Source organism: Ursus americanus, chromosome 5 (genome assembly GCF_024610735.1).
Source record: "Ursus americanus isolate L20-20 chromosome 5, mUrsAme1.1.p, whole genome shotgun sequence".
NCBI lineage: Eukaryota > Metazoa > Chordata > Mammalia > Carnivora > Ursidae > Ursus > Ursus americanus.
The window spans coordinates 63219229-63246584 of record NC_142131.1 but is presented as its reverse complement, the minus strand read 5'-3'; the positions used below and the strand labels follow the sequence as shown (position 1 = coordinate 63246584).

Genomic DNA, 27356 nt, shown 5'->3' with positions numbered 1-27356 from the left:
GGAGCCTGACGTGGGGCTCGATCCCGCAACGCCGGGATCACGCCCTGAGCCGAAGGCAGACGCTCAACCGCTGTGCCACCCAGGCGCCCCTTTGTCTCATCTTTTTAAACGTAAAAATGTCTATTTTGCTGGAATGTGAAATTTGAGGCATCAGAAATAATGCATAATGGTATAAAACAGATATTCCTATCACATAATTCAGCAAACTAATAGAAATTTAAGAGAATTTTCCTTTTTAAGAAGTAGATTCCTTCTGATGCCCACGGTGACACACGTAAGTACAGCTCCTGAAAACAGTGTTAGGTAAAACACAGAGTGCAGACCGTATGTGACGTGCTATCAGGGAGGGACTCTGCGTACTTCACCCAGCAAAGCTCACTGAGCGTCCACAACATAGACTGGCACACTCAGATGCTCAATTCTGCAGTCTCCAATAGCTTGGCAATGCAGAAGTTGTGATTTATAGGGATCCCCTCATTTACTGCATAACCATATTAGTTACTGTCATTTTTAATCTACATACAAGGAATCAGGTTCAGAGAGGAAAAATCATCTACATAAGATCAGATAGTTAAGTGGCAGAACTTCAATATAACTACAAACCTGTCCTCCTCTTAAACCTAAGCCCTTTACTTCCTCTTACAAAAAGTGATGTTTAGGGGAGCCTGGGTGGCTCAGTCAGGTAGGTGTTCAACTCTTGATTTTGGCTCATGTCATGATCTCAGGGTCATGGGATCAAGCCCCACATTGGGCTCCCTGCTCAGTGCGGAGTTTGCTTCTCTCCCTCTCCTGCTGGCCCTCCCCCTGTTCATGCTCTCCGTCTCCCTCTCTCTCTAAAAAAAAAAAAAAAAAAAAAAAAAAAAAGAAAGTGCTATTTAATTCCCTAACCCAGTGATCTTCAACTTCCAACTGACGGGAGTTCTTGCAGAATCGTAAAAATGTTTCCATTTGTTTTTTCGGAGCACAGCTATGGTAAGTTAGTTACGAAAATCCATTTGTCCACTGAATTAGAGCCAGCGAGAAAGGCTCCATAGGGCAGTTTTCATGTTTTTCCTTATTTTCATTTCATTACCTCATTACTTATATCATCACATTTGAATCAATATATCCTAAGCAATGTCTGGCAACAAATGCATAACGATTGTTTCTCATCATTTGTCCCATTGGTGCGACACTTAGATTCTACAGCTATTGAAAGTAACTCTCCACACCATTAATGAACCTGAACAGGCAACAGCTTTAGGACATTTATTTTTTTGTTCTTGTAGCTATTATCTTTTTGTTTTTCTTTCAAAAGAATCTGTGCTTGTGAGAAAAATCTTACCATGTACAGACCAGTTTTATTTTCTGTCTAAAAATTTCAGATAAGTTTGGGAAGAAAAGGATGTATAACAAACATGCTGGCAATAGGCTGTTTTCATGTGAAGTCTGCTCATCAAATCCATTTTTTGCATATTTTTCAAGACAGGAACCAAAACAGTACTTACTGAATTTGATGGACTTGAAATTACCACAGGTTTTAAATCAAAATATGACACCTTCCCAGTCAAGCACAGTGACACATGACAGATGCTCAGTAAACAGCTGCTCGATGAGTAACTGCGTAACTCACCAGCACACTATAAAATAACGACCTTCGGCGGACCAGCACTCTGAACGTTCACTCTTTAGCAGTGGGGCTTATTTTCAGGATGCAGATTCCTCCTCAAAAGATATCTCAGAAATTAGCATCTGAATCCCGAAAAGGGCCACTTGGGACACGGAGTCGTATGACGTCCTTGGGTATTCTCAGCACTGAACATGTCTGGTTTTAGCACACATTTGCTTTTGCTCAACTGTCACACATACGTGTCAGCAGCCCAGCCTGCGTGCTTACCCGTTCCTGGGGTGGGGCACGGCTCGCACGGTTTGTTCCAGGCTTTGCCCACATTGTACGTGCAGCAGCACATCCTCTTCGTCACATTAAAGGGCAATTCGTTCTCACAAGTGGTTCCATTATAGCTTCGGTAGCAAAAGCTTTTCCTCATGTCTACGTAACGGAAAAACAAGCCAACCAGTCAGAGCGGGAAGAAGCTACTGATGAAGTCCACGCACCTGGAGACACCAGCTTTCTTCTTTAGTAACTCCAGAATATTTCTTGGCCATCTGGAGGCATCTTAACATAATCCTTCAAGTTGAACATAAATCATGCGTTGACTAACCTCGCTCTCTCCTGCTTTCAGATAAGGGGTTTCCATTTATAATTTTCTTGGCAAACAAAACTAACAGATACTTGTTTCTCTACTCAAAGGTATTGATTTAATTTTAAAAGTAATACATATTAAATTTTAAACATTCTCTTATTTGTAAATAATGTTCCCCTGATGTGAATGGAAAACACAAACTCCTTAGGAATAGGTTTAAGTGTCACGTTTGATGACGTTTTGTATCTAAGACTCAAGCTTATGACTATGGAACTATATATTCAAAGTACAAAAAAAAATGATGCAGAGCCAGAAGTTTATAAGCCTGTGAAATACTTCATCATTCATCAACACTTAGTTTCCAGATTTTCTGAACAATCATTCTGAGACACGAGTGCCCGAGCGCGTGACCTCATCCCAGTCCGAGGCTTCACGTACCCATGCAGTTGTGGCCTCCGTTGACCTGCATGTACTCAGGCGGGCAGATGCAGGTGTAATTTCCCAGCGTGTTGTAGCACGTCCCAGGCCCGCACACACCGGGGTGCGCGAAACACTCATCGATATCTACAACAGGCAAGGAGACCCGTTAAGTCATAAAGCTACTGTTCCATGAATTTATATGATTTAAACTACTAAACAAAACATATGGCTGATTTCCCAAATCCTTATTTAAAAAAAAAAAATTTAGAATTTAAAGCAGTTCTACCGAAAAGACCCCAAAATATGCATCTACATGACACAAAGTATGTCTTTCTTTAAAAAAAAAAGTCCACAATAGCTAAATCGTGGAAGGAACCGAGATGCCCTTCAACAGATGACTGGATTAAGAAGGTGTGGTCCATATATACAATAGAACATTACTCAGCTATCAGAAAGAACGAGTTCTCAACATTTGCTGCAACATGGACGGCACTGGAGGAGATAATGCTGAGTGAAATAAGCAGAGAAAGACAATTATCATATGATTTCTCTCATCTATGGTACATAAGAACTAGGAAGATTGGTAGGGGAAGAAAGGGATAAAGAAGGGGGGGTAATCAGAAGGGGGAATGAAACATGAGCGACTATGGACGCTGAGAAACAAACTGAGGGCTTCAGAGGGGAGGGGGTGGGGGAATGGGATAGACTGGTGATGGGTAGTAAGGAGGGCACGTATTGCATGGTGCACTGGGTGTTATACGCAGCTAATGAATCATCGCACTTTACATCAGAAACCAGGGATGTACTGTATGGTGACTAACATAATATAATAAAAAAAACATTAAAATAAAAAAAAGCCAATATTAAAAAATACAGGTGATCAAAAGAAATTTTTTTCTGAAGTGGCAAAAATAATATGAAAGGCACCCGTATTTTTTTAAATTGAAATTTTACATTCTTCAAATGGAAGCACTTGAAAGCCTGCTGTCCTCTTGTCATTTAAACTCAAGTTTAATGCTGACTTTGAACACAGTTAGGAAAGCCTTTATCCTTTTTGTAAATCTGAGAAGAGTTGTCACACAATGGCACATTAGTTCCGGCTGCACAACTTAGTGATTGGACAAGTTTATACATGATGCTGTGCTCACAAGCGTAGCTACCGTCTGTCGCGTTCCATCGTTATTACGGTATCAGTGACTGTACGCCTTACGCTGGGCCTTTTATCCCGTGACCTCTTCATTCCATCACTGGAAGTCTGTACCTCCCTCTCCCCTTCAGCCCTTGTGCTACTCCCCTCTGGCAACCATCAGTTTGTTCCCTGTAGTTACAGGTCTGATTCTAAGGAAAGCCTTTCTCTGTACAACTCTGTTCAAATTAGTAGCTATTCAGGAGCACAGCTGCTGGTTATTCTACTTATTAAATCATATTTCTTCTAGAGACATTTATCTAATGTGTTCTAAAGGGAAGGTCATAATGGAAATAATTCTATTAACATGTTTAATGTTCATTTTCGGAAACACTTATTCATTCATTCCACAAATAAATGCCAACATCCTTCTGTAAGCTAGAACTCACAACTAGAAAGACGACTAAGATGTGGGCCTTGTGTCAAGAAGCTCCCTGGCTAGGGGGAGAGAGGCCCCTAAAAGGATGACTGCTGTGCCACAGGAGAAAGGAGAGGATGGAAGCAAGAAAGGTATCTGCATAATCTTTGAATGTCTTCATACAAAGCCTCCTAACATTTAAAAATTACTGAAAAACAGTAACTGAAGAGTTGCATTGCAGTTTACCTATTTTCTGTATGTAAAATAGAACTCTTATCCATATTTGAACCAATAACTTATTTGATACTGATGTTTTTACACTAACCCAGCTTTCTCCAATTATAGTCAGCCCATGCACTCAGAGAAAAATCATAGTAAATTATAGCAGTTAAGCTGTAAATTAATTTATCTATCACCATACAACTGAGCAGCAAGGGTGGGACAAGGTAAAAGCTATGAACCAGGCTAACAGATCCTTTGAAAGAATCTTCTCCTGGCCTGACCGTAACTGTGTTCTAAAGAGTGCTAATAACTTGAAGGTGTCCAAGCAGCTCGCCTTCACAGATGCGGGTTTCCTCGCTGAGGTAGTAGCCTTGTGGGCACTCGCACTGGAAGCTTCCAAAAGTGTTGATGCAGTTTCCACCCTGGCAGAGGCCTGGTAACTCTTGGCATTCATCGATATCTGCAGAAGGAGAGAGAGCTCACTCACAGCAAGTACCGCCATCAAAGACCAGGGTTACTGTTACAGCTCTCCAGTGTGTGATGCTGTATGGCCTGCAGACTTCCAGGCCTTAGGTTTCTTCTGACCATTGATTTTTTTTTTGCTTTGTCATGCAAATTTGCTAAAATCTGAGAAGAGTGCTAAAGCAAGCTGGGGATGACAATACAGAGAGTTTCTCTGCAGAGCAATCAGACATCCAATCACTGTCATGGGTCCTATCCAAGTTACAACGTGTTATTCAGCATCCTGGTAACTGACTGTCCCACTGTCATTTTGCAAAATAATCTTGTTTAGGTTGCTCCACACTAACTTTCCTACCAGCTTTTGTCTTTATCTTGTTTAAATCTGGGTGACAATTAGAGGTGCACTCACCTTCTAAGATGATGGTGATGGGGTTGGGTCTGAAGCCCTCACCTCCGGGACACAGTGTGTAATACTCAGCTACAAAACAATGGGAGAGAAGAGAGGTGACGGCAGTTCAGGGGGAGGAGACAATGAAGAAGCATGTTGCAGTTGCCAGACTCAAAACACAATCTAAGAGAAGAGAACTGCATTCTTTAGTGCCCTTTCAAATACATTTAAATGTACATTACATTCTACTTGAAGTAACGTCACTACTTCACAAGTTACACACACATTAGAATAACAAAAACATCTGTTTTTGATTAAAGGAAAAGCTTCAAAAGCAATTTATATTACAACTTTTTTGGCTAGTAAATAAAACCTGACTCAACCATTCCAAAGTTTCATCTGTGTTCACATCAGAACACACGTTTCAGCTGCAGACATTACACGACTGACCTGCAGAGTACAGCATGTCTATGAACCTGAACTGTAACAATCCCTGAGAAGAGCCAGGAATGGTCTTCCTTTGTGATCCCAAGGAAGACTGGCAGCAGCACCATTCACACTGGATTGGGGTTAACCATTGTTTTTTCTTTTTATCGTATCATGAAAAACAGTAAAAAGAAAGCATTTCCCATTCCTTTCATATCGAACACTCTGGGTGGGTTCCAGCATCATCACTGAAAGCGTGCAAGGTCACGCTTTTACCCCATGCTGTTGCCCCACCCCCAGCACAAGAAGAAAACAGCAACTAGTCTTCAGCCGCCGCTTTGTTCCCTTCCTCTTCTCCGGCGCTATACTCACTGCTGTTGACAGGGGGGCACGTCTCGCAGGGGTTCCCCCAGGCCTTCCCCAGGGAGCAGCAGCAGGAGGAGCGGCTGACGCCCACCCCGATCTCGGTGTTGCAGGACAGACTCCCGTCTCCTCGAGGCCCGAACTTCAGGTAGCAGTTGCCCACTCGGTTGTCTGCAGAGCAACACAGGACCTTAAACCTGTTCGAGCCTTAGCAAGAATTCCTTTTCAGTGAGAGGCCACGCAAGTGATGAAATTCAGCTTCCACACATTAACGTGAGACATTCATCTTAGTCTCCAGCACAAAACAATCTCTTGCTTTAAACATTTTCAAATTGTGTTGTAGGAATTATTAAAGATAGACTTTCCTATATTTAGAAATCCATACAGATAACAGACTAAACAAGATCACGAGAAACTGCTCATTTGGGGAACTTTTGGGCCTTCACTAATAGGAATGTAAGAAATTTTTGTCAGAATCAATTTATAGCATGAGTTTATCAATAATGGAAATAAAATTCCAGATAAGTCTACTTAAAGCTGTGCATCCTATCAAAGAAATATCGACAACCCCATCTCCTTCCTCTCTCCCCCATTATCTGGTTTCATTTCAGTTTGCACAGAGACCTTTGAGAATTTTGGGCAAGGCAGTCAGTAACAATTTTAGAGAGGATACTTAAGATATCAAAGAATTTCAGTCTTTCCCTTGTCTCTATCCATAATTTTCATCTAGATCAATAGTTCCATGACTTTAAATACTGTGCTTTTGCTGAGAACTCTCCAATGTACAGTTCTGTCTTTCATCTCTTCCCCAGAACCCTAGACCATTCTGCCAGTTGCCTGTTTGATTTCTCCCCTTAGAGACCCAACAGTTACTTTAAAGTTAACATATCTAAAATCAAACTCTTGGTACTCCTTCCTCCACATACAAAACCTCCTCACCTCCACTCCTCTCTTGGGTCTTCAGCATTTTCAATAAACACAACTCCATTTTTTTCAGTTGCTCACGTCCTAAACCTTGGCATCAGTCTTTGACTCCTTATTGTCATCCCGTATTCAATCCAGTAATAAAATCAGTCACTTCTGTACCTGGAACGTGACCTCTCACTACTGCCTCCATCACCACAACCTGAACCAAGCCACCGCCACCTCTCTCCTGGCCCACTGCAATGGTTCCCTAACTCAACTCTTGACTTCAGGCCTTGACCTGACGACAGCCGACTTTTCCCACCATACCACAGTAATCGTTCAGAAGTACTTCCAACGGCTCACCTTCTCAGAGTAAAATTTCAAGTCCTAAGTATGGCCTACAGTACAGTTTTCACACCTGGCAGCACATGAGAATCACTGGGAAAACTTTAAATTTTTTTTTCTCTTTTTTTTTTCCATTTTGTTTTTTGTTGTTGAATCTCAGGTGCAGAGAGATGAGCTAAGTCTCGGTTCTGCTCTTACTAGGTTTGCATTCATTCATGCTTCCTCTGCCCTCCCTCCCTCTCTCTCTCTTATCCTCGTCCCATACCCAACCATCTGAATGCATTTAATAATCTTTTTGTCTGTGTTCTTGCAAAATGAGTATTTTTGTTTCCATGAGCACATAAATGGTATTTTGTCATAGATGTCATTCCATTTTTATTTATATGCAATTTGTCAATTCTATAGGGTGCCCAATTGTCATTCTTTTTAAATCTATCTCCTCTCCAGAAATGGTTTCTAAGTCCCTGGTACCACAAATAACGTGGCAGTCAATGTCTTTAACCATGTCTGTGTATGGGCCTGTCAGTTCCTTTCTTTGCCGTCTACAGCTAGGGGAGAAACTGCTGGTTCACAGAGTTTCCATATTCTTTGCCCTCAGTATCAGGAAATATAGTCACTATTATTTACCATCTGCATCCAGTGGAACTTTTCAATTTTTTATAATAACTTTGATAAATAATTTATAGGGAAAAAATGCACAGTGAAACAACTTTACTAGAAATTCTAATATCAACTTTTATCATCTCTAATTCAAATTCTTATTCCAGATTTTCTTGGTTTTGGACCAGATTTTCTTGGTTTTGGAGAGATACAAGCCTGAGAAGGTCCTATGAACCTAATTACCTGCCCATCAGCTGCCATGCATGAACCTGAAACATACCCATTTTGTAGAAACTGATTACACATTTCAAACACATCTTTAATAGCTTCTAGCTTATTACTACTTCTTGTTCTTCTTTTTCTTGCATCATTAAAACACAACGTCTGAAGACATTTTTGACAATTGTGACAGCTCCTCATTTTGATGAGAGGACAGCTGTTTGCTCCACAAATAAAAAAAGTTTTCATTTTTAGATTTATCAATTGGATAGTCAGCCCAATGATCTTTCTACATCCCATATTTCCTTTCAATAAGCTTTGTCTAAATACCTGTGCCTTCATCATTAGTCCACTTACGGACCAAATCAATTAAATCCTGGGTATAAAAGAATACAGAGACCTGAGAGGGATGACTCGGGTACTTGCCAAATACTGCATGTTGAGGTTCTTCCTACTGACTAAGAGATGAGAAGACCGTATTTCCTCTGTCTACAGAAGTCTACTATTCACTCACTCTTTGATTCTTGAATTTGAAAAATCTCATCTAGATGTCAGTCTCTGAAGAGTCGCAGCCTGGCATTAGGTTTCTGTGATCAATTTCACCATCACTGTTAGAATCGAGACTGGAGTCTATGTTGTACTCATCTCCTGATCCACCTGACAACTGGGAAATGTTTTTCATGCCCTATTTTCTTCTCTTTCTCCTATGGCCAGAAAGTGAAAACTTCTGAACTCTCAAGTGTGTTCAATACATGCTAAAAGAAGTTTCCAAATATAGTGTCTCCAGTGTTCTTTTACACCTTCTTGGAAGATGATGCCATCCCCTGGGCAACACAGTAGGAAAACTGAAGATTACTGAGATGGTGACTTTTTTTCACGATTGTGTTAATCCTTCTAGGTGATGGCATGATTTTCCACTTTATTATTTTCATCTTCATTTTTAGCATCATTGGACCTAACTAATGAGTAATGATGAAATAAAACCTAAAATAATGGCAAAAAATTTTAAGACAAAGAGAAAGTAAGATCACTACATCTCATAATGCATCTTAGACTTAGAGGAGGTTCTAATGGGCCATTATGGTATTTGTAAGATAGAATGAGTCTCTGTCCTCTGGAAGAACTCTAAGAAAAAAATAAGGCCATGAAATACCACTCCATACAAACAGAACTGCTCTAAAAAGAAACTCAAAACCTAAGTTGATGATATGCTGACAGTTAATCTGGGTACTGTTGTCCAAGAACATTCTCTGCAAGGCTATCCTGATCTCTACTTCTACCATCTACCAGGAGAAGAGGGTTCCTTGAGGTCCATGCTCCTACCAACACTTTACATCATCCAGGTTGGCAAAATTTGCCAGTCTGTTAGGTATAAAGTGATAGTTATACAGTTGTTTTGATTTTTTTCTTATTACTAAAGACTTTGGGCATTTGCTTATTATGTCTGTTCACTTTTGCTGCACTCCCTTTTATCAGCTGCCTGTTCGTAGCCTTCGCTCCAACAAAGTTTTTAAGCAATACTGAGGCCCCAGTGACTCAATTTCTGGGAGTGAAGCAGAATCAGCAGATTTTTACAGCTCCACATGGGATTTTACTGTGCGGCTAGGGTTGAGAGCCACTTTGCCATCTAGGCTATTGCTCCTTCTTTGACGTCTTGAAAGATAAACACGACAAAAGTAACCATATATATTGGTCATCGGGAGTTTGTTAAGAGAAAGGACTATTTTGTTTTCAAATCAATTGCAGCAAATACTTACCACAGTGCATCACCATGAAAGTGTGAATATTTAACTCTATCAAGTTCTATTTGTTTTACTTACCAACACAACCCACACCAGTGGGGTTCAGCTGGAAATCAGGGGGGCAGTTACACTCGTAGCGACCAGGAGTGTTGACACACAGGCCGTTCACACAGTTTATGGGATCTGCACACTCATCAATATCTAGGAAAAGCATTTAAAATGCCCACATGAACATCTTTACTTTCTCTCTGCATACTGCTGTTCCCAAGAATTTGGTGGAATCTTTGGAAGTTATTAAAGATCTCTGGGAAGTCCTCAGAACAGTGAAATAGAGATCAAATCCTTGTATAGACCTACAACAGGTTCCACAGATCAACCACATGGTATTCAGGATAGTATCATTTAATATCTTTAATAAATGGTAATTAGATGTTGGGATTCAGAGGAAGAAAAAAATGTTACCACCTGCTTAACTAAAATGATGTATGTATTTATGTACATATATATGCACATAGATACATTTATACAAAGCAACAGTTTCCTAGTTTCATGTTAGATGTTTAATATTATTTATATAAAAATGTATCAATTCCATAGTTAAAAATAAACGTGTCAGAATGTAATTTAAAAAATATGTAACACAAGGTATAAAGCAGGCTAAGCAGAGGGCTGAGCAGAAATTTGAGGAATTTTTATACTTAGGAAATTTTATACTTTCACCTCAACTAATAAGAACAGAGTCAAGCCCTTTACTGGCCATACCTGTGCAGTTCCCTCCGGTTCTGTCCAATTCATAACCATCATCACAGATACAATGAAACATTCCAGGCAAATTATTACATGTTCCAAACACACAAATATTTTGGAAAGAGCATTCATCAATATCTGAGGATAGAAAAAATAATAATCTCTTATGTACAAAGACATTTTGATTTAATTTATATAACCTTAATAAATTTTTCTATCTCCCCAGATGTTTTTATGCAGTAAAAAATTTTCTTTTTCTTTGACTAGGTAGACCACATAAATGGCAAACACCTAATGTTCACCTATAGAGCAAAGGTCTAAAAGAAATATTTTACTTTACTGAGCATTTTAACTGTCTTGGGTTATACTATACTTAAAAAAAGAAAGAATTCGCCTAAGGCATAAAAATAAAAAACTAAATACGAACATATCAGTGGAACGAGACTGTAAAAAATTAAACATAAAAAGAATTCCAAGATTCTAATAACTTAGTACAAACATGTTTTATAAACATCTACAACATACCAAGTATAGGACATATTTTAAGTATTAAAGATATCATTAAAACTATTTAACTTTTTAAAAACTTTTTTTATTCTGCAATCTAATCTGTTTTCATAAACTTAGTTTTAAATAGGGAAATAATTTTTTCTAATAGCATGTAATAAGATCAACCATTGCTCTACGTTCTCACAAATTTCATTAAAATGTCTCCATTGAATTGAAGTCATAAATTCAGTTTATGAAACTCTTCCATGAAGCTTTAACTCAATCAGTAGAGAAGTTACCCCTCCTCATGCATATGAAAATGAAGGCATATATGTGTGTGTCCAGCTGTAGAAATAATCTATACTTGTACTCGCAGGAAGAAGATGGACATTTCTGTACACAAATGACCTCAAACTCTGAGAAGGCAGAGAGGGCATGGTATTTTAGGCCAGACAAGATCAGGCACGTTAACACACTGTCTAGAGACAGTTAGGGATGAAGTTTAGAAAGGTCTGCTGGTCATTCATGACAGTTAAGAAATAATGAGTTTCAACTATATTAGATTTCAAGTGTGTTTCAAACTTTGCTTAAAAGACCAACTGATGTATCTTTTCTTGTGTTGAGGCTATAAACACAGTTATTCTCTGCATACAAATGAATAAGTAAGACTCATTATAACTATTTTATAATTGAATGGTGTTAGTCTAGAAGTGGAAATGGAATTGTAATATCAGCCCTCCTCATATGCATTTTACTTTTAAATTAACTTTATTAGAAATAACTTCCATTTAAATAATGTAATACTTGTATATACTTATATGGACACAAATGAAGGTATTTTAGAATACTGTCTTGTTTTTAAATTGATGCGTATTCAGAAATTCAAACTACAGAAAAGTGTTGACAGCAAACAGAAAGCAAAGAAAACAATACGTAAATAAGGTAGCAAAAGCAGAAAATCGCTCAGAAATCCATCCAGCCAGAAGGAATTATCATTGATGAACATCATTCCAAATACTGCTGTATCCATAGGCACAGAGTGAAGCTGAAACAATTTCTATGCAGAAGATCAATTTGTATTTATCTCCGTAGTTTCTAAGATACTTTCTAATGTTAAGAATTGATAAAAAACACTAAAAATTGATGCTCTCTTCCCCTTATGTTAAAATTCAAATATAATTTCGAGACAGTATTGATGGATTCTATTGCCATGAATGATTAAGAAAATTAGCATTCACATATGCTTCCAACTCATTTTTGTTATTTCTATGATTTCCACTTTTTAAATGATTATGGCATTTACCATAATCTCTGAAGTATTTAGTATTTACTCTTAAAGGAATCAGTGAGGTTTTTACTGCAACGCTTACATTTCTCTCTTGAAAGGTTGTGTGGCACTGCTAAGTTTTTTTTTCCCCAAGAAGGGAGGGCCCACAGGTGTTTTCTCTGTGCATTATTCCACATGTGAGAATATGCCTATTGTTTTCATAACTGCTGAGGTAGAATATCCTCACATGTGTCCTCGGGATTTTGTGGGCCTCGTTCTCGTGTCTTCTGGTATTGAATGCTTCCGTTTTGTTCGTGACTTCCCTTTTCCATCTAGAGTCTGAAGAATCCTTCTCTATGACTTAAGTCAAAAAAAGTAATAAGGCTAAGTCTCTGGTCTTATGATTTACCTTTTTCTCTAACATTCAGTGCTTTCTTCCATTTCAGGGAAATGTCTGGCTGTTCAGTACTTTTTTCTATTCATTTAGTTTGGGCTCTCTACTTCAGAGACACTGATTATACTTTCATTTATGGTCTTCGTCTTTTCTCTCATAGTGTTAACTTCTTCCACCTTTCTTGTTCCGACTTTCCTGTTCACCTCTTTTTGCGCATTTTCTATGCTGGTCATTACGTTTTCACCTCTTACCTTTTCTGTTTTCAGCTGCTTCTATTGAATAGGTATCTAATTTTGCTGTGTTTGTTTCCCATAGCTCTGCAATTTCCCCTTTTGCCTTTTCTTGTTTTTATAATCTCTTTGAACTTGTTCACTCTTATTTATGCTCACATGAAGGTCATCTATGGGATAAAGTACCTGTGGGAAATTTGCTTTCATTCCTTGGGTGGTTTTAGTCTACTCTGGGTTGGTTCTCTCCTTCTTGTGTGTTCTTTTACTGTTCCACATGATGCCTGCAGACTTGCTACTGCTTACTTTCAACTTGTGTACACGCTACTTGGTCAGACCTTTTATGAGTTTTTATATACTCTGATACAGTTTAGATAGAGTGTCTGGACAGCCTCCCCTCTTTATCTGGGTGTTATTTGGAAGAGAAGTTGGGGTACAGACTTTATTAAAGTTGCTCTTCTGTTAGCCTAAGGTGGGGAAGGAGTGAGGACGAAAATGGGAAGAACTGCCCTGGGTGCTGTGTGCTCTTCTACTGATGAACCTGGCCTCTCTTCTCTCTTCATACATGATACCAAATGGTCTGTATCCATGTTTACTCCATTGATGGAGTCCTAGCCTGTCGCTGAGGAGCTTCCTCCAGGTTTTATATTCTCCCATTTTAGGTGGAGAATATTGGCAAACAGCCAACCGCAGCAAGTTTTTGGGCTCTACAGAATTCTGAGAATTCCTGGTGAGAAGTTGATGCTGAGTGGAAAATGCTGATTAGACAGTCAATTCAGAGGGGCATATATTTATAATCAGATGGGAAGAGGCCTCAAGAAATTAACTTAGTGAATACAGGAGAAACTCTAGATGAGACAGGTCTTATAGGGAGAGATATGACAACATCAAGAAGAAAAAGGCAGAACCATGGAACTACATTTCTGGGATCTCAAAATTTGGCATTTAGCTAAAGTGGAGCAGGGTCTCACTGAGGATGAACTACTTGTGTGCCCCTCTCTGTTGTCCTGGCAGGAGGTGTTTCCCATATGAAGCAAGTACAGTAAGTATAAACTACCTAGCCTCACCTCAGGGAAGGCCTGGGGAGAAGTTCTGGAAGGGCCAAGGCTGCAGATAAAGGAACAGAATTATGAAGGGGAAATTATTAGGCACAAAGAATTAATTTTTTGGAATTTTATGTTGGCCAAAGTATCTGGCTACTGCTGACTTGTTCCTTTTCCCACCAACTCTTGTCAAGTTGAAATGAGTAATAAATCATGTAATCCCAAAACCACATTGACTCACATTTTCTACTAATTAGCTTTGGTGCTTACAAGAAACCAGGACTAGGGAAAAAAATTAAGCTCACTCTACAGTGGCCTTATACGAAATGCATTAGATTCTGCTCAGTCTAACAGGTCAATGCAGAGGCATGAACGCTTTCAGTTTCTAATATCATCTTCCCCAGGGTTTACTATTCATTCTCTTGGTCTGATTCTCTAAGACTTGGTGGGTATGTATTGAACCTTCCATGACCTTTTAGACACACCTTCTTCTTCAGTATCACTTCAGGTAGTGAGTTGGAGACAGGCTGTACTCTGAGCCATTCTAGATTGCATGATTTCTGTTGGGTTGACACTGGGGAACTGTGCTCATGCGTGTGCATGCATATCTGCTATTTGTGTTCATGTGATTAGCCCCTAGTATAGGGAGAGCCAGTAATCTGGTTTCATTTTATAATCTTTGCTGAGCATTTAGCCTGAGTTACTTTCTTAAAGGTTTTCTATGAATCACTAATTTTGTTAAAGCCTTCTGGTTCATCATTGTTTTTAATCTTTTTCCTTTCTTCATGGGTATTTTCATGTTCTCCAAATGAACACAGTGATGGGCCCAAACTCCATATAAAGTGAACTGAGTCTCTAAGAGTAAATCCACATTCTTTTTCTTGGAGAGCTATCACACTAGTCACAAGTCCCATTTCTAGGAAAGGGGGATGATGTCACCACTTAAGGGCAGGACACACTGCTCTTGGGCAAAAGGTGCAGTCCTTGATGAGTCCCTGGGGAGGACTTCCAGTCCCAGACAGACAGACAGACAGACGGCAGACTGAAACATGAAGGTAAATGCCCAACACAAGCTACTGAGGTTTTCATAAACACATTACGTAGCAGTGACTGGGGGAGATAGTATCTCCTATTTTTAAAAAGCTCAATAGTTTTTCCACATGTCATTCATTTAGTAATACAAAAAAAAGAAAAAAAAGAAATGGTTAAAAAGAAAAAAAAAAAGGAATGAGCCAAACTTGCAAGTGTTGGCTCTTGGCCAGGAAAACTTCATAAGAGATGAAAGCCGCCTTCATCCTTATTCATTCGGCAAAGTAACCCACGCTTCCCTGAACGACTTTTATATGTGCAGCATGTGCTGTGTATTCTGTGTCCAGGTGGAGCCCGTTCCAGCCCTTTTTGTGGTTTCATGTGCTGTAGCTGATCCAGCTTGGAAATGAGTTAGAGTCGCAGGGACCCACCTTGGCAGGACCTGCTGTCGGAGGCTGGAGTAAAGCCCATCTCACACTCGCAGCGATAGGCGCCTGGGACGTTGAGGCACTGCCCGTTTTCGCAGAGGTTGATGTTTTCTGCGCACTCGTCGACATCTGTGGGAGAAGCAAATGACATCTCTATCAAGCTCCCGGTGTCGTGACATGGCTTTTCCTTGCTCTAGAACTGAGATAACGTTACCGACTTGAGCGGGTGCTCAGGAACATGAAACAACACTCAGTCATAGTCCCCTAAACAAGGGTGTACAACTTGCTAACAGAGCTGTTTAACCAAAACCTTCACATTCAATTATCGCCCGATAAACAGGAAGAGGGCAGGTGTCTCTGTGGATCTGTCTTAGTTCTCTTTCATGCCAAATTGATGCATCAGTATTATACCAACATCACTGACAGATGACCCAGAACACTGAAATTAATCTTAAAAGGGCGTCTAAGATTATAATGTTTTCAATGAACGAACAACTTGTTTTGTTACTAGTTCAAGTGTGTTTAAGGAAATTGGAGCTAGTCTAGGAGAGTTTTTTCATGTCACTATGATTGTATTAAAATACTGCTCTCTTAATTATGCAAATAAGCAGGATTCACAGACCTGACAATTTAATCCTATAAAATGGAAAAAGAGGGTAGCGCAGAAAGTAATGTTTACGGAGGCCCAGTATCTGCCAGGTAGAGTGCTACGTGCCTGTGGTGCACGTTTTTGTTTCGTTCACCAACCCTGTGCTGGTCAGAAGAGGAAGAACCTGGGGCGCCTGGGTGGCACAGCGGTTAAGCGTCTGCCTTCGGCTCAGGGCGTGATCCCGGCGTTACGGGATCGAGCCCCACATCAGGCTCCTCCGCTATGAGCCTGCTTCTTCCTCTCCCACTCCCCCTGCTTGTGTTCCCTCTCTCACTGGCTGTCTCTATCTCTGTCAAATAAATAAATAAAATCTTTAAAAAAAAAAAAAAAGAAGAGGAAGAACCTGAGGCTCAGAGCAGCCCCCGCAGCTGGTGCAGCATCTAAGTGTAGCTGCGCCCAGCACCACAGCCATGCCCTTCCCTTCACACCCTACGGCAGAGAAATGCTAAGAAAGATGCAATAAGCTAAGACTGAAAAGTAATGAAACTTTAAATATTACATAAGCATGTTTTCTTAAAGAAGCATCTGAAAATGATGAGTCGGTGTCTTTGATGTCAATAATTAGAAAAAAATTAGAGTCTGTCTTTTAACTGGGGGTTTAAAGTGTGTGCTGGTTCAACTGATAAAAACTGATCTCCACAATCTTAAAAGTATCATACTTTATGTCCAGCAGGACAAGGCAGTCATTCATAGGAGTATAATGAGGAGATGTCTTATTCTTAAGGAATGCAAAAACGAAGAGCAGCTCAGTAGCAGCTAATGTTTACTGAACTCTCAGAATGTGTTTTCTTAAACCCTTCACTTGTGTGATTTCATTTCTTTCTTTCAACACCGTGTGACGACCTGAGATTCTGACGAGCACGTGAACTAGCAGTGACTGGATGGAACGTATATTGAATCTTAAGGCACTGAATAGTTTTCCCTCATGTCATTCATTTAGTGATAAAAATCGGAATGGGAATCCCCTCCCCCTTTAACTACTGTTTTCTTCAAAGAGGGCAAGCTTATGGAGTATTCCATGAAAACCATGTCAGAGCACACCTCGGCACTCTCACCCACCTGAGCAGGTAAAGCCATCTCCAGTGAACCCTTCGGAGCAGGCACATCGGTAGGAGCCTGGGGTGTTCACACACTGAGCATTGATGCTACACTGGTGGGTTCCATTTGAACATTCGTCCAGATCTGCGTGCCAAGAGAACAGAGTGATCAAGTCTCAAGTTCAGAAATGAAAATGGATGGGGCGCCTGGGTGGCTCAGTCTTTAAGTGTTTGTCTTCAGCTCAGGGCGTGATCCCAGGGTTCTGGGATCGAGCCCCTCATCAGGCTCCCTGCTCAGCTGGGAGCCTGCTTCTTCCTCTCCCACTCCCCCTGCTGTGTTCCCTCTCTCACTGGCTGTCTTTCTGTCAAATAAATAAAATCTTAAAAAAAAAAAAAGAAATGAAAATGGAACCTTTAAACACAAGATTTTCATTTGTCTTAACTTAAGTGTACAGTGGACAAACAGGATTTGTTTTCGTTTACGTGCAAGGTCACAATTCTAATTCTCTAAGATTTCAGAACCAAAATCCAAAATGCTCGTTCTACAAACAGGGGGCTAAAATGATTAATGAAAGTATTTGTGAGATATCTAATAAGCTAGAATTTTAATGGTTAAAAGGTAAACCAATGCTAGATTTCCTTCTAAATTCTACTAGGCACAGATGTGATCACCGGTTCTTTTAACCCTAAAAAAGGGTCAATTTCTAAATTCAGGGACCGAATTTCAGAGCAGGAAAATTAGCAAAGAGTTTTCAAGTTCCTTTAGCAGATGAGGAAACCAAGATCCAATTCTTGATCTCACAGAGTCTAGTCTAGTAGAAATGACACATGCTAAACACAGAAGTATTGATTATGTCAAAGAGGTTATATGTCCTGTGAAGAAAAGGGAATAAAACGGGCCTCTCATTTGGGCTGTAGGACCAAGGAAGGTCCCACAGGGGAAGGAGTTCTCAGTGAACTTCACACTGGAAGGATGAGTCAGAGTTCGCCTGCTGCCCAGAGGCAGGGAATGGTATTCCTTCTGGAGGGAACAACACATTTTGAGAGGCTGAGGAGGAAAAGAGCTCGATGTGATAAAAGACACTGAGGGAGCCAGAGTGACAAACCACAATGTAGGAGCTGGGGCTGATGGGCGCTGAAGCTGGAGAGCCACTGGGAGAATGTTACAAGGTCTCGTAAACCCATTTTATCCTAAATTTGAGGATTCAAACGACAACTGTAAAGAGATCAGATTCATGGGTTAAAAGATCTGTCTGGCTGCCATGTGGAAAATGGATTACAGGACGAGCAAGGCCATGAACAGACATAAGGATGTTCCTTTTGGGTCCATCAGAGAGAGACAGAGACAGGGAGGGAGGAAGGGAGGGAGAATGGCTGAGATTAGAGCAGAGGGGTGGAGACGGAAAGAAGAGAATGAATTTGCATGATGTTTTACAGAAGTACCCAGACACAGTTAAATCTTCTGTATTTTGCAATAGTTGGCCAGAGTGATGGATGGATGGACAAGCACAAAAAAGGCAGGCTGGAAAAGAGAAAACCAGTAGCCCGTGGGGCCAGAAAATAGGAATGGGGATATGGCTGGAAAACAAAACAAAACAGAAAAACACCTGTGAGATTAATGGTAAGAGTGATGGCTGGACCAAAAGTGGGTAGCTAGTGAACTGAATGATGCCATCAGGGAACGTTACTTAACAAAGTTATTTGGAAAGTGTGATCATTTATGTTCACAGTCAGCTCCTATATACTAGGCAAGTATAAAACCACCGAATGGCTAAGAGTATACTCCAGTTAACTGATGTTATTTTTAACAGATCTTAAGGCTCTCCCCTTCAATGCTTACTGCCGACTTACAAGGTTTTAGTGAGTAATCCTGGGGAGGTCAGTTTAGCTGGTTTTATTTTCTATTTTAAGTTGACCTGGATAATTCTAACCAGTTGGAACAATGCTTTGTTGGTAAAGCATGTACAACAGGGAGTATAGGAAGCAGGCTACGTATGGCAGCGAGGGCGACAGCCAGCCCCCCTGCTTCACAGCCAGAAAAGACTTCAGAGACCCCAGCTCAGCAACTCGAAAGCCTGGAGAATGGCAACTGTCCTTCCAGTCCCCTCTGTCCCAATCAGACCTCCTGGAATCCAGCAAAACCTTTTGCTTTCTCTGGAAGAGGAATTCTATTTTTCTATTAAGAGGCTGATTATGACCAGGTACAGACTCAGATTATCTGATAAAACCTTTCCATTTCCTTCACGTGTTTCACTGGGTTTTACGTCTCACTGATTGCTGTGTGAAAAGACTGGAAAAATACATTAGTCATTTTTCATCATACATCTGTTTGGATTTCTGGCTACACATCAAATAATTTTTACCGAAGAACAACACATTAAAAAGCAGATGCCGAGGCATACTGCTGTGATGTGATAATTTATGCCAAGGTTAAAGGAAACTCGTAGGCAGGAATTACCTTGCAACTAAAGATAGTCTTTGATTTTCAAAAGAATAAATGAAAGGCAAGAGCGTATTCTTGTTAAAGTACGTGGGTTAACGACTGTGCAAAGCAGTGCCTCTAAGAATTTTGTGTCTTAGCAAGGATGTTCACATTTGCAAACTCACCAATACATTTGATGCCATTTCCAACCCAGCCTTCTCTGCAGCTACACTTGAAGCTCCCCGGGACGTTGAGACAGGAGGCGTGCATGTCACAGTTGTGGGCACCAATTTCACACTCGTCCACATCTGAGAAACCACAGTAAATACGATGAAAATTAAACACAAAGCTAATTAATTCTACTTCCAAGTATAATTCTGCACAGGTAAAATTTTAAAGTTAACATGGGAATATCTAAATTGGTATGGAAAAAAACCACTCACATCATTTTTATTTTTAATTTTGTAGGCACTGACAAGATTTGGAAGTTCATGATCCAAGTCAAACAAGTCTTTCCCTACTAGAGAAAACTGCCACTCACTTTCTGGTAGCAGAGAGATACTCCCCCTAGGGAGATACGTGTGTCTGACCCTCCTCACCTCTCTGCCTGGGCCCAGACAAAACTCCATGCAGAAGGTCTGATTACAAGATGTCAAAAGAAATCGCATTTCCAAAGTAAGACTCTCCTTTCCTATTAATATTTCTCATTACATGTTTTTCATAAAGATGAAAACAAACCTGACTTTTAAAATAAGTAATAATTCTTGTCGTTTTTAGAATCAATATAGTATAGAGTTTTTGAAAACTATCATTTTAGTGTATATTCATCTTTTATTTATTTGAGAATATGTAAAAATACTCCCTGGAAATTTTATCTGGAAAATGAACAGAAGCTTTTACCAGTACATATGTATATACACATATACACGCATAAACACAGACTCACAGGTATATACATACTACATATGCGCACACACACACATGTGTATAAACTACGTAGCTTTGGTTCTCCAGAGCTTCCTAGAATGGAATAATCTTTTCTATCCAGCTCAGTGATTACATGTCAAAGATGCTGCAATCCTGTGAGCTCACACACGTGTGCACATGCATGCGTGCACGCACACACCCACAGAGTGACAGGCTTTGCATCAACTTTCCTAGCTGTGAACACACATAGCATCCTCTCTTCCTCACTCACCTGTCCCTAGAGGTGTCAGGTTAAGTGCCAGGCTGTGGTCCAAGCCACCCACCACTTGCCATGAGCAAAATGCTATATGACGGCTTTAAATTGAACAGTGAGGAAGGCCTGGTCCAAAGCACTCACCTTGGGACTTCCCTGCCCATTTTATGCAAAAGCTCAAAACTTATTTAACAGAGAAAGGAAACAAAAGACAAAGTGGATAGGGTGAGCAAAGAAAGAAAGTGAAGAGAGAAAAGAGAGGGTCAAATGGGGCCAAGGCAAGAGGCGGCAAAAGCAAAGAGAAAGAGAAAGGGGAAAAAGAGAGGAAAAGATGGGGGAAAGGACGGCAAAGGGTGTAAATGGAAGTCTGCATTAATTTTGTCCAGTTAGAGGAATTGCAAAAACAACAAGTGGGATGGCTTCAGGTCTGTGATACTCTCTCCTTACGTCTCCTGTGTGGGCAGCGGGCCTCCTAAGAAAGTGAACACTCCGAGCGGCAGCCGCCGCTCAACAGACACACAGGACCAGACTGCATGCCCCTGCCCCGCTCTGCGGGCGGATGGCAGCCAGCTCCGTGGCAGTGCAGCTGAGACACTGTGCCACCAGAGAGGGGACAAACCCATCACACGCGCTGCTCTGGGGCAGGTGCTCATCACACAGTCACCCCCTGGTGCAAAGGAACCAATGATGCTGAAGGCTGGCTTCTGAAAGAGGAGAAGCCAAAGCACAGAGGGTCCTAGTTTGGGACCTACCTGTGCATCCTGTGGTCCCCTTCTTCACGGAATAACCCAGCTGACAGTGGCAAATGAAGGATCCCTTGGTGTTCTCACATTCCCCAAACATGCAGATGTTTGAATTTAAGTCACACTCATTCACATCTAGAAAATTTATTTTCAATAGTTTGGTTAACACTTGTTCATCCTAGGAATTTGAAAGATTTCTTTTAAACTGAATAGTGTAATATTGAAATACACATATAAAAGTTAAAACATAATCTATTTGCAAGACATAATATCATTTTCTAGAATTATTTTCCAATAATTCTTCCATTTCAGCTTTCACATTTTGTAATACAGAGGCTTGAATTTTTAAAGTAACTGAAAAAGCCCCTTCCTCTCACGTCTATATGGATGTGCACTTATGTGCACACGTGTGTGTGTACAGATGTGTGCACAGCATTCATCCCGTCTTTATGGTACCCACCAATGCATGTTTTCATGTCCATTGACGCCATGAAGCCATCATAACACAGACAGCGGTACTCCCCGGGAATGTTGGTACACTGGCCACCATCACAGATGTCAGGATTATTTTCACATTCATCAATATCTGATGACAGAAAATTAGCATTAAATAAAAACAAGAGTGGCTTTGAGTAAGCTCAGATACTGTATTTCCCGTCCAGATCCACTCCCAACATCTGGAGCGAGAGTTGTGAGGTCACATCAGTGAGTTGTGCCAAGTCTGCACACTGTCCGCTCTGTACCTGCGCACGACCTCCCGTCCGGCATCAGGGCGTAGCCCTCGCTGCAGCTGCACTCATAGCTGCCTTCCGAATTCGTGCACCGCGTGTCGCAGCCTCCATTCATGATCATACACTCGTCGATATCTGTGAAAACAACATTGCGGCCACGTTACTCGTCAGGCCTACTTCCCTCAAAAAAAAAAAAAAATAGGGAAATTTTCTTCTCTTTAAACAGATAATGCTTAAATGGCTTTGGATTTCTCTCCCCACTATTGTGTTGGTTTATCTTTATACCACTGGTCTTCCTTAGCTCTTTCTACTTCCTTTTAGATAGCATTCTATTGGACGTGTAGCCCCAGGAGCCTAAGATTACAGAACTCAGAAACTGGAGTTCAGGGTGTTTTCCATGATAAAACCAGAGACTCTTGTGCAAAACCACAAAATGATAGCATCCTACAGCTCTGTCCCCATTCTGAGATTCATGTTTAGCACAAAGGACTTCCATCGGCTTCATTATAATATGTTCAGTGCCAGGAGCTGTCCTAGACTGATCTGAGAAATACAAGTAGCAGACCCGTTTGGTTGACACTCACCTGTACAGCCCTGCCGGTCTGGTGTGGCCTGGTATCCGGGATTACAGGAGCATTGATAGGTTCCAATCATGTTCACGCATTTTCCATTTCTACAGAGATTGTCACTCAGGGAGCATTCATTTATATCTATAAAAAGATATACAGCATTAATGTCTTTGCAGTAACCACATCACTCAAAGTATCAAGAAATGCTGCAAGTGACTACTGGTCCCCAAAGTGGTTTGCGTACTTCACGGGGAAGTAAGATGATCTCCTGGAGTGTTCAAAGAAAATACTGGAATCTGTATTACTACCTAAGACAGCACCATCCAGCAGAACTCTATACACTGATGGACCGTTCCATATCTCTGCTATCCAATACATGGCTGCTATTGAGCATTTGAAGCATGAAAAAAATGATTAAGGAATTGAAATTTAAAAAGTGTTTTTAATTTAATTTTTTATTAAGTAATCTCTTTGTCCAACATGGGGCTCAAACTCACAACCCCAAAATCAAGAGTTACTTCGTCTGCCAACTCAGCCAGCCAGGTGCCCGAGGAATTAAATTTTTAATGTTACCGAATTTTAATTAAATTTAAGCAGCCGCATGTGGGTAGTGAACATGAGACCATGTGCATGTAGCATATGCCAGATATAAAACTTACTAATACTTACTAATATTTAATATACGAATTTACACTGGCATGCTCACCTGGTCTTTATTAGATGGTCAAGAGTTGCCTGAATAATGTGGAGGATCCTGAGGGAAGCAGGCTGGTTCCCCAAGTCACAGGGCTCGATACTGGGGCCCGCACTGTGTGCTTCCATCTTACTGTGTTTAGTGGGCCTCAATACGTAGACCTACATCACCTACTTTAAAATCAACTAACCCTTATAAGATAGGCAGGTGTCTTATAAATAAACTTCTGTAAAGGTCTGTGGAATCAAGTAGTGTTATTAATGCAACTACAGAACAGCAAGAAAACGGGAGCATACAAGCTACTTGTGAGACACAATGTAAAGGTAAAAACAATGACAATATAATCTGGTAAAACAAGACCTTCACCCCAAATTCTCAAAATTACCAAGAAGACTATGTGACATGTGGATTTATATCTATGATCATTAAATACCTATTTCATTAAATGTGCAAAAATAGGCATCTCATATTATATAATACACCTGTAAGGGGTACTTTTTTCCAGCTATAGGATCCATGAAAACTAACAAAATAAACTCAGGTTAGAAACAGGTCTCTGGGGGCACCTGGGTGGCGCAGTCGTTAAGCGTCTGCCTTTGGCTCAGGGCGTGATCCCGGTGTTCTGGGATCGAGACCCACATCAGGCTCCTCCGCTGGGAGCCTGCTTCTTCCTCTCCCACTCCCCCTGCCTGTGTTTCCTCTCTTGCTGGCTGTCTATCAAATAAATAAATAAAATCTTTAAAAAAAAAAAAAAAGAAACAGGTCTCGATTCACTGCATTACCAAGATGAGCAAGTATCTTGTCATCACCTCTATGAAACAGTTTTAGTAACACTATTAAAATGAAAAATATTTAGGGGCGCCTGGGTGGCTCAGTCGGTTAAGCATATGCTTTGGCCCAGGTTATGATCCCAGGGTCCTGGGATCGAGCCCGGTGTCAGGCTCCCTGTTTAGTGGGGAGTCTGCTTCTGTTTCTGCCTTTGTCCCGCCCCCCTGCTCATGCACTCTCTCTGGCTCTCTCTCTCAAATAAATAAATTAAATCTTAAAAAAAAAATCTTTAAAGAAAAAAAACCTTTTCAATTTACCTTTTAAAAATGTCTGTTTAGTGTATGATTTAAGATTCACCTAATATGTTAGCAAAACAATATAAATAGGGTTTATAAATAAATACATGTCTAGTGGAAAGATATGCTCAGAATATGTTTTGAAATGGGGGTGTGCCATCTGTTCTGTTTTAAACCATTTTATTTGCTGACACTTGTAAGACAGATTTTCTGTGAAGAAAATGTCTCCTGGCTACATCAAGGTTTTCAAACCAATATACTAGAGCACAGTAGTCCCAGAGGCCTCCATATACATTTGAAGAGCAGTAGGATGGAAGGCGTCAAGACCAGCAAGACCAGCTGGGGTTCTCACGTCACCCCTGCCACCCCTGCCCCTCAGCTCTGCCAGTGAAGAGACCAGGATCTTTCTGTGATGACAGACACGGGGGTGTGGAACAGACTCTGAATGAATGACAGGTAGATGCACAGATGAATGCACAGGTGAGCCATGAGAGAGCAGTCCTTCCAACAGCAGCAGCTTTCCCACTTCATCCTCTGTGGGGCAGGGAACTGCATGGCCTGGCACAGGGTTTGACACAGGTGTGCTTGTCATTGAATAGTGGGAAACCAGGACAACGCTGGCTCCTCTGAGTGTGTCACTAGGGCATTCTCTAAGGACACAGCCTGAGTGCAAATAAAGGAGTTCTGAATTTTCAACTTTCAATCAGCTAGACTGCCTGTGCCCAAAACAAGTCTGTCAGAGCTGACCGCTGATCTCTATGATCTTCACCAGGTGAACTGGGTGAGTTTATGTGCTAACGAGACAAACTCACCCACACAGTCCTCACGTGACGGTGACAGCTCGTGTCCCAATGGACAGTCACACTGAAAGCTGCCCTCAGTGTTCACACAGGTGCCACCCCTACAAAGGAGAGGGTTACGTTCACATTCGTCAATGTCTGAAAGGTAAAAACGTGAGATCCATTAAAGAACTCTGAGGGAAAAATATTCACGTATACAGCATGGGGGAAAAAATTACGATCTGAGGGAAGTGGGACTTAAATGTAAGAGACAGGTTTCAGTAGAGGTGGGATAATGTTCTCCCCACTTTTTCTACTACCAGTAAATAAATGGTAAATTTTTTTCTTAAAGACAGTGAGTGGCCAAGGATTTGACTTGTATGAAACAAGCAGGCTCACAAGAGATAAAAAGAAACACTATTTGCTTCACACCACCCTAAATTCCAGACACCAGATATTGCTATCTGTATCACTGATCAGAGTAAAAGGAAAATCGTAGGCTGATCACCTTTTATGTCTCATGTGGTGAGTCCTGTAAGTCACTAAATATGGACTAAAACATAGGCAGTACCAAAAGAGTTTGTAATAACACACACAAAAATAAATTACATGGGATCTGCATGCCTGAATATAAATTTGGGGTCACCACACAAGGTCATGCATGTTAAATGAATCCCTTGTGGGCAGTAGTCTGTGTTGATTTTAGATTCTATGAACAAAGAGAACCCAGTCTCGGTATCTCACTGCCACTAAAGGCACCAAGAGGCTGGGGCTCCCCAAAAGTTATCTAGGAGCAGATTTCCTGTCTGACACTGAAGTCTGTTCTGTCGCTCACCACAGCGCCTTGCCAAGCATGCTGCTAACAGCTGGGAGACAAGCCAAGGTCAAGCTCTCTGGTTTGGAGACGGGACAGGAAGAGCTGTCTTACCCATGCAGTTCTTCATCATCATGAACCCACTTTCGTAGCCTTCGAAGCACTCACACTCAAAGCTGCCTGGAGTGTTGACACAGATTCCACTTCCGCAGAGGTCGGGAGAAATCCTGCACTCATCAATGTCTATTTCACAGGGTTGAAAAGAAATGAAAAAAGAGCATGAGAGGAGCAGCTATGAGAGCGCGGTGAGACAGGTGTGGCCGTCCCAGGGAAGATGCCGGCACATGAGGCGCTGGAGAAGTCAGCGGCCAGCAGTATGAAGCTATGGGCACTCTGGAGAGCAGCTCAAGGCGCACAGGGCCTTGGGCACATTCCTTTCCCCAACTGCCAAAACTGTCACGGCCAACGGGCAGGCGGTGCATTTGCCTTTAAGAATTCTGGAATTGTGGATTTCTCTTTGTGGCTTAGAAGTGGTAACAGAGGGATGAACAGAGCAACTGCAGTGTGAGCCAGACAAGTGAGGCGGCAGATGGGGAAGCAGGGGACACACGAACGAGGTCCTGCACACGAAGTGAGAGCACGATGATTCTCTCCACCAGCCGGTGCCCACCGTGGTGGGAGTCCGCTGGGGCTGCCACCTCTAAGCAGGGGTGGCTGGTGACCAGCGCACCCAGCCAGCCTCAGAGGCAGATGGCGCCCACCCACCTGGAGCTAGAAAGCGCACATACATGGTGGGGCCGTGAAATATGCTCCGGTGTATGTTTTCCTGTCACGTTCAGATGTGGAGAGGCTACTCGTTTGCTTCTCAAAATAAAAATGAAGAATGATGTGCTTGTTGCTCTTTACATACTACAGAAAATAACAATCTTCAACGGGAGAATTTATATTATCAAAAACAAGATTTTCTGAGAAATATCCCATGCTTATAACTGAGATTTTTTTAATAGAGAAGTCATGTCTATAAAATATAATTGAGAAAACATGACGTACTTAATTTTTTTTTTGGTCCCAGTCAGAAAAAATGCCTTTGCTGGCATCTCTTTATTTTAATTCTGAAGTTCTTTGATCACAGGATTTATCAGTGGGTAACTTCTACATGGTCTCTTGCACGTCTCAGTCTCAGAACGTTCGTCAAATGCCTTCTCCCAGCATCTGGTCTTTCTTTATTTC

At 41.1% G+C, this 27356-nt stretch overlaps 1 protein-coding gene across 1 annotated transcript in view; it reads right to left on the bottom strand.

Moving 5' to 3' along the window:
• Window positions 1-27356, bottom strand: part of FBN2 (fibrillin 2) — a 240051-nt gene that overhangs the window by 44481 nt on the left and 168214 nt on the right. Inside the window, exons 26-41 of the mRNA XM_045794807.2 lie at window positions 26241-26369; window positions 25346-25471; window positions 22791-22916; window positions 22219-22341; window positions 21936-22061; window positions 21485-21610; window positions 19738-19860; window positions 17153-17275; window positions 15448-15573; window positions 10583-10705; window positions 9899-10021; window positions 6018-6179; window positions 5241-5309; window positions 4704-4829; window positions 2622-2747; window positions 1877-2029 (exon numbers count right to left, since the gene is read on the bottom strand). Coding sequence (XP_045650763.1) covers window positions 1877-2029; window positions 2622-2747; window positions 4704-4829; window positions 5241-5309; window positions 6018-6179; window positions 9899-10021; window positions 10583-10705; window positions 15448-15573; window positions 17153-17275; window positions 19738-19860; window positions 21485-21610; window positions 21936-22061; window positions 22219-22341; window positions 22791-22916; window positions 25346-25471; window positions 26241-26369 — 2010 coding nt within the window. The remainder of the gene's footprint in view (window positions 1-1876; window positions 2030-2621; window positions 2748-4703; window positions 4830-5240; window positions 5310-6017; window positions 6180-9898; window positions 10022-10582; window positions 10706-15447; window positions 15574-17152; window positions 17276-19737; window positions 19861-21484; window positions 21611-21935; window positions 22062-22218; window positions 22342-22790; window positions 22917-25345; window positions 25472-26240; window positions 26370-27356) is intronic.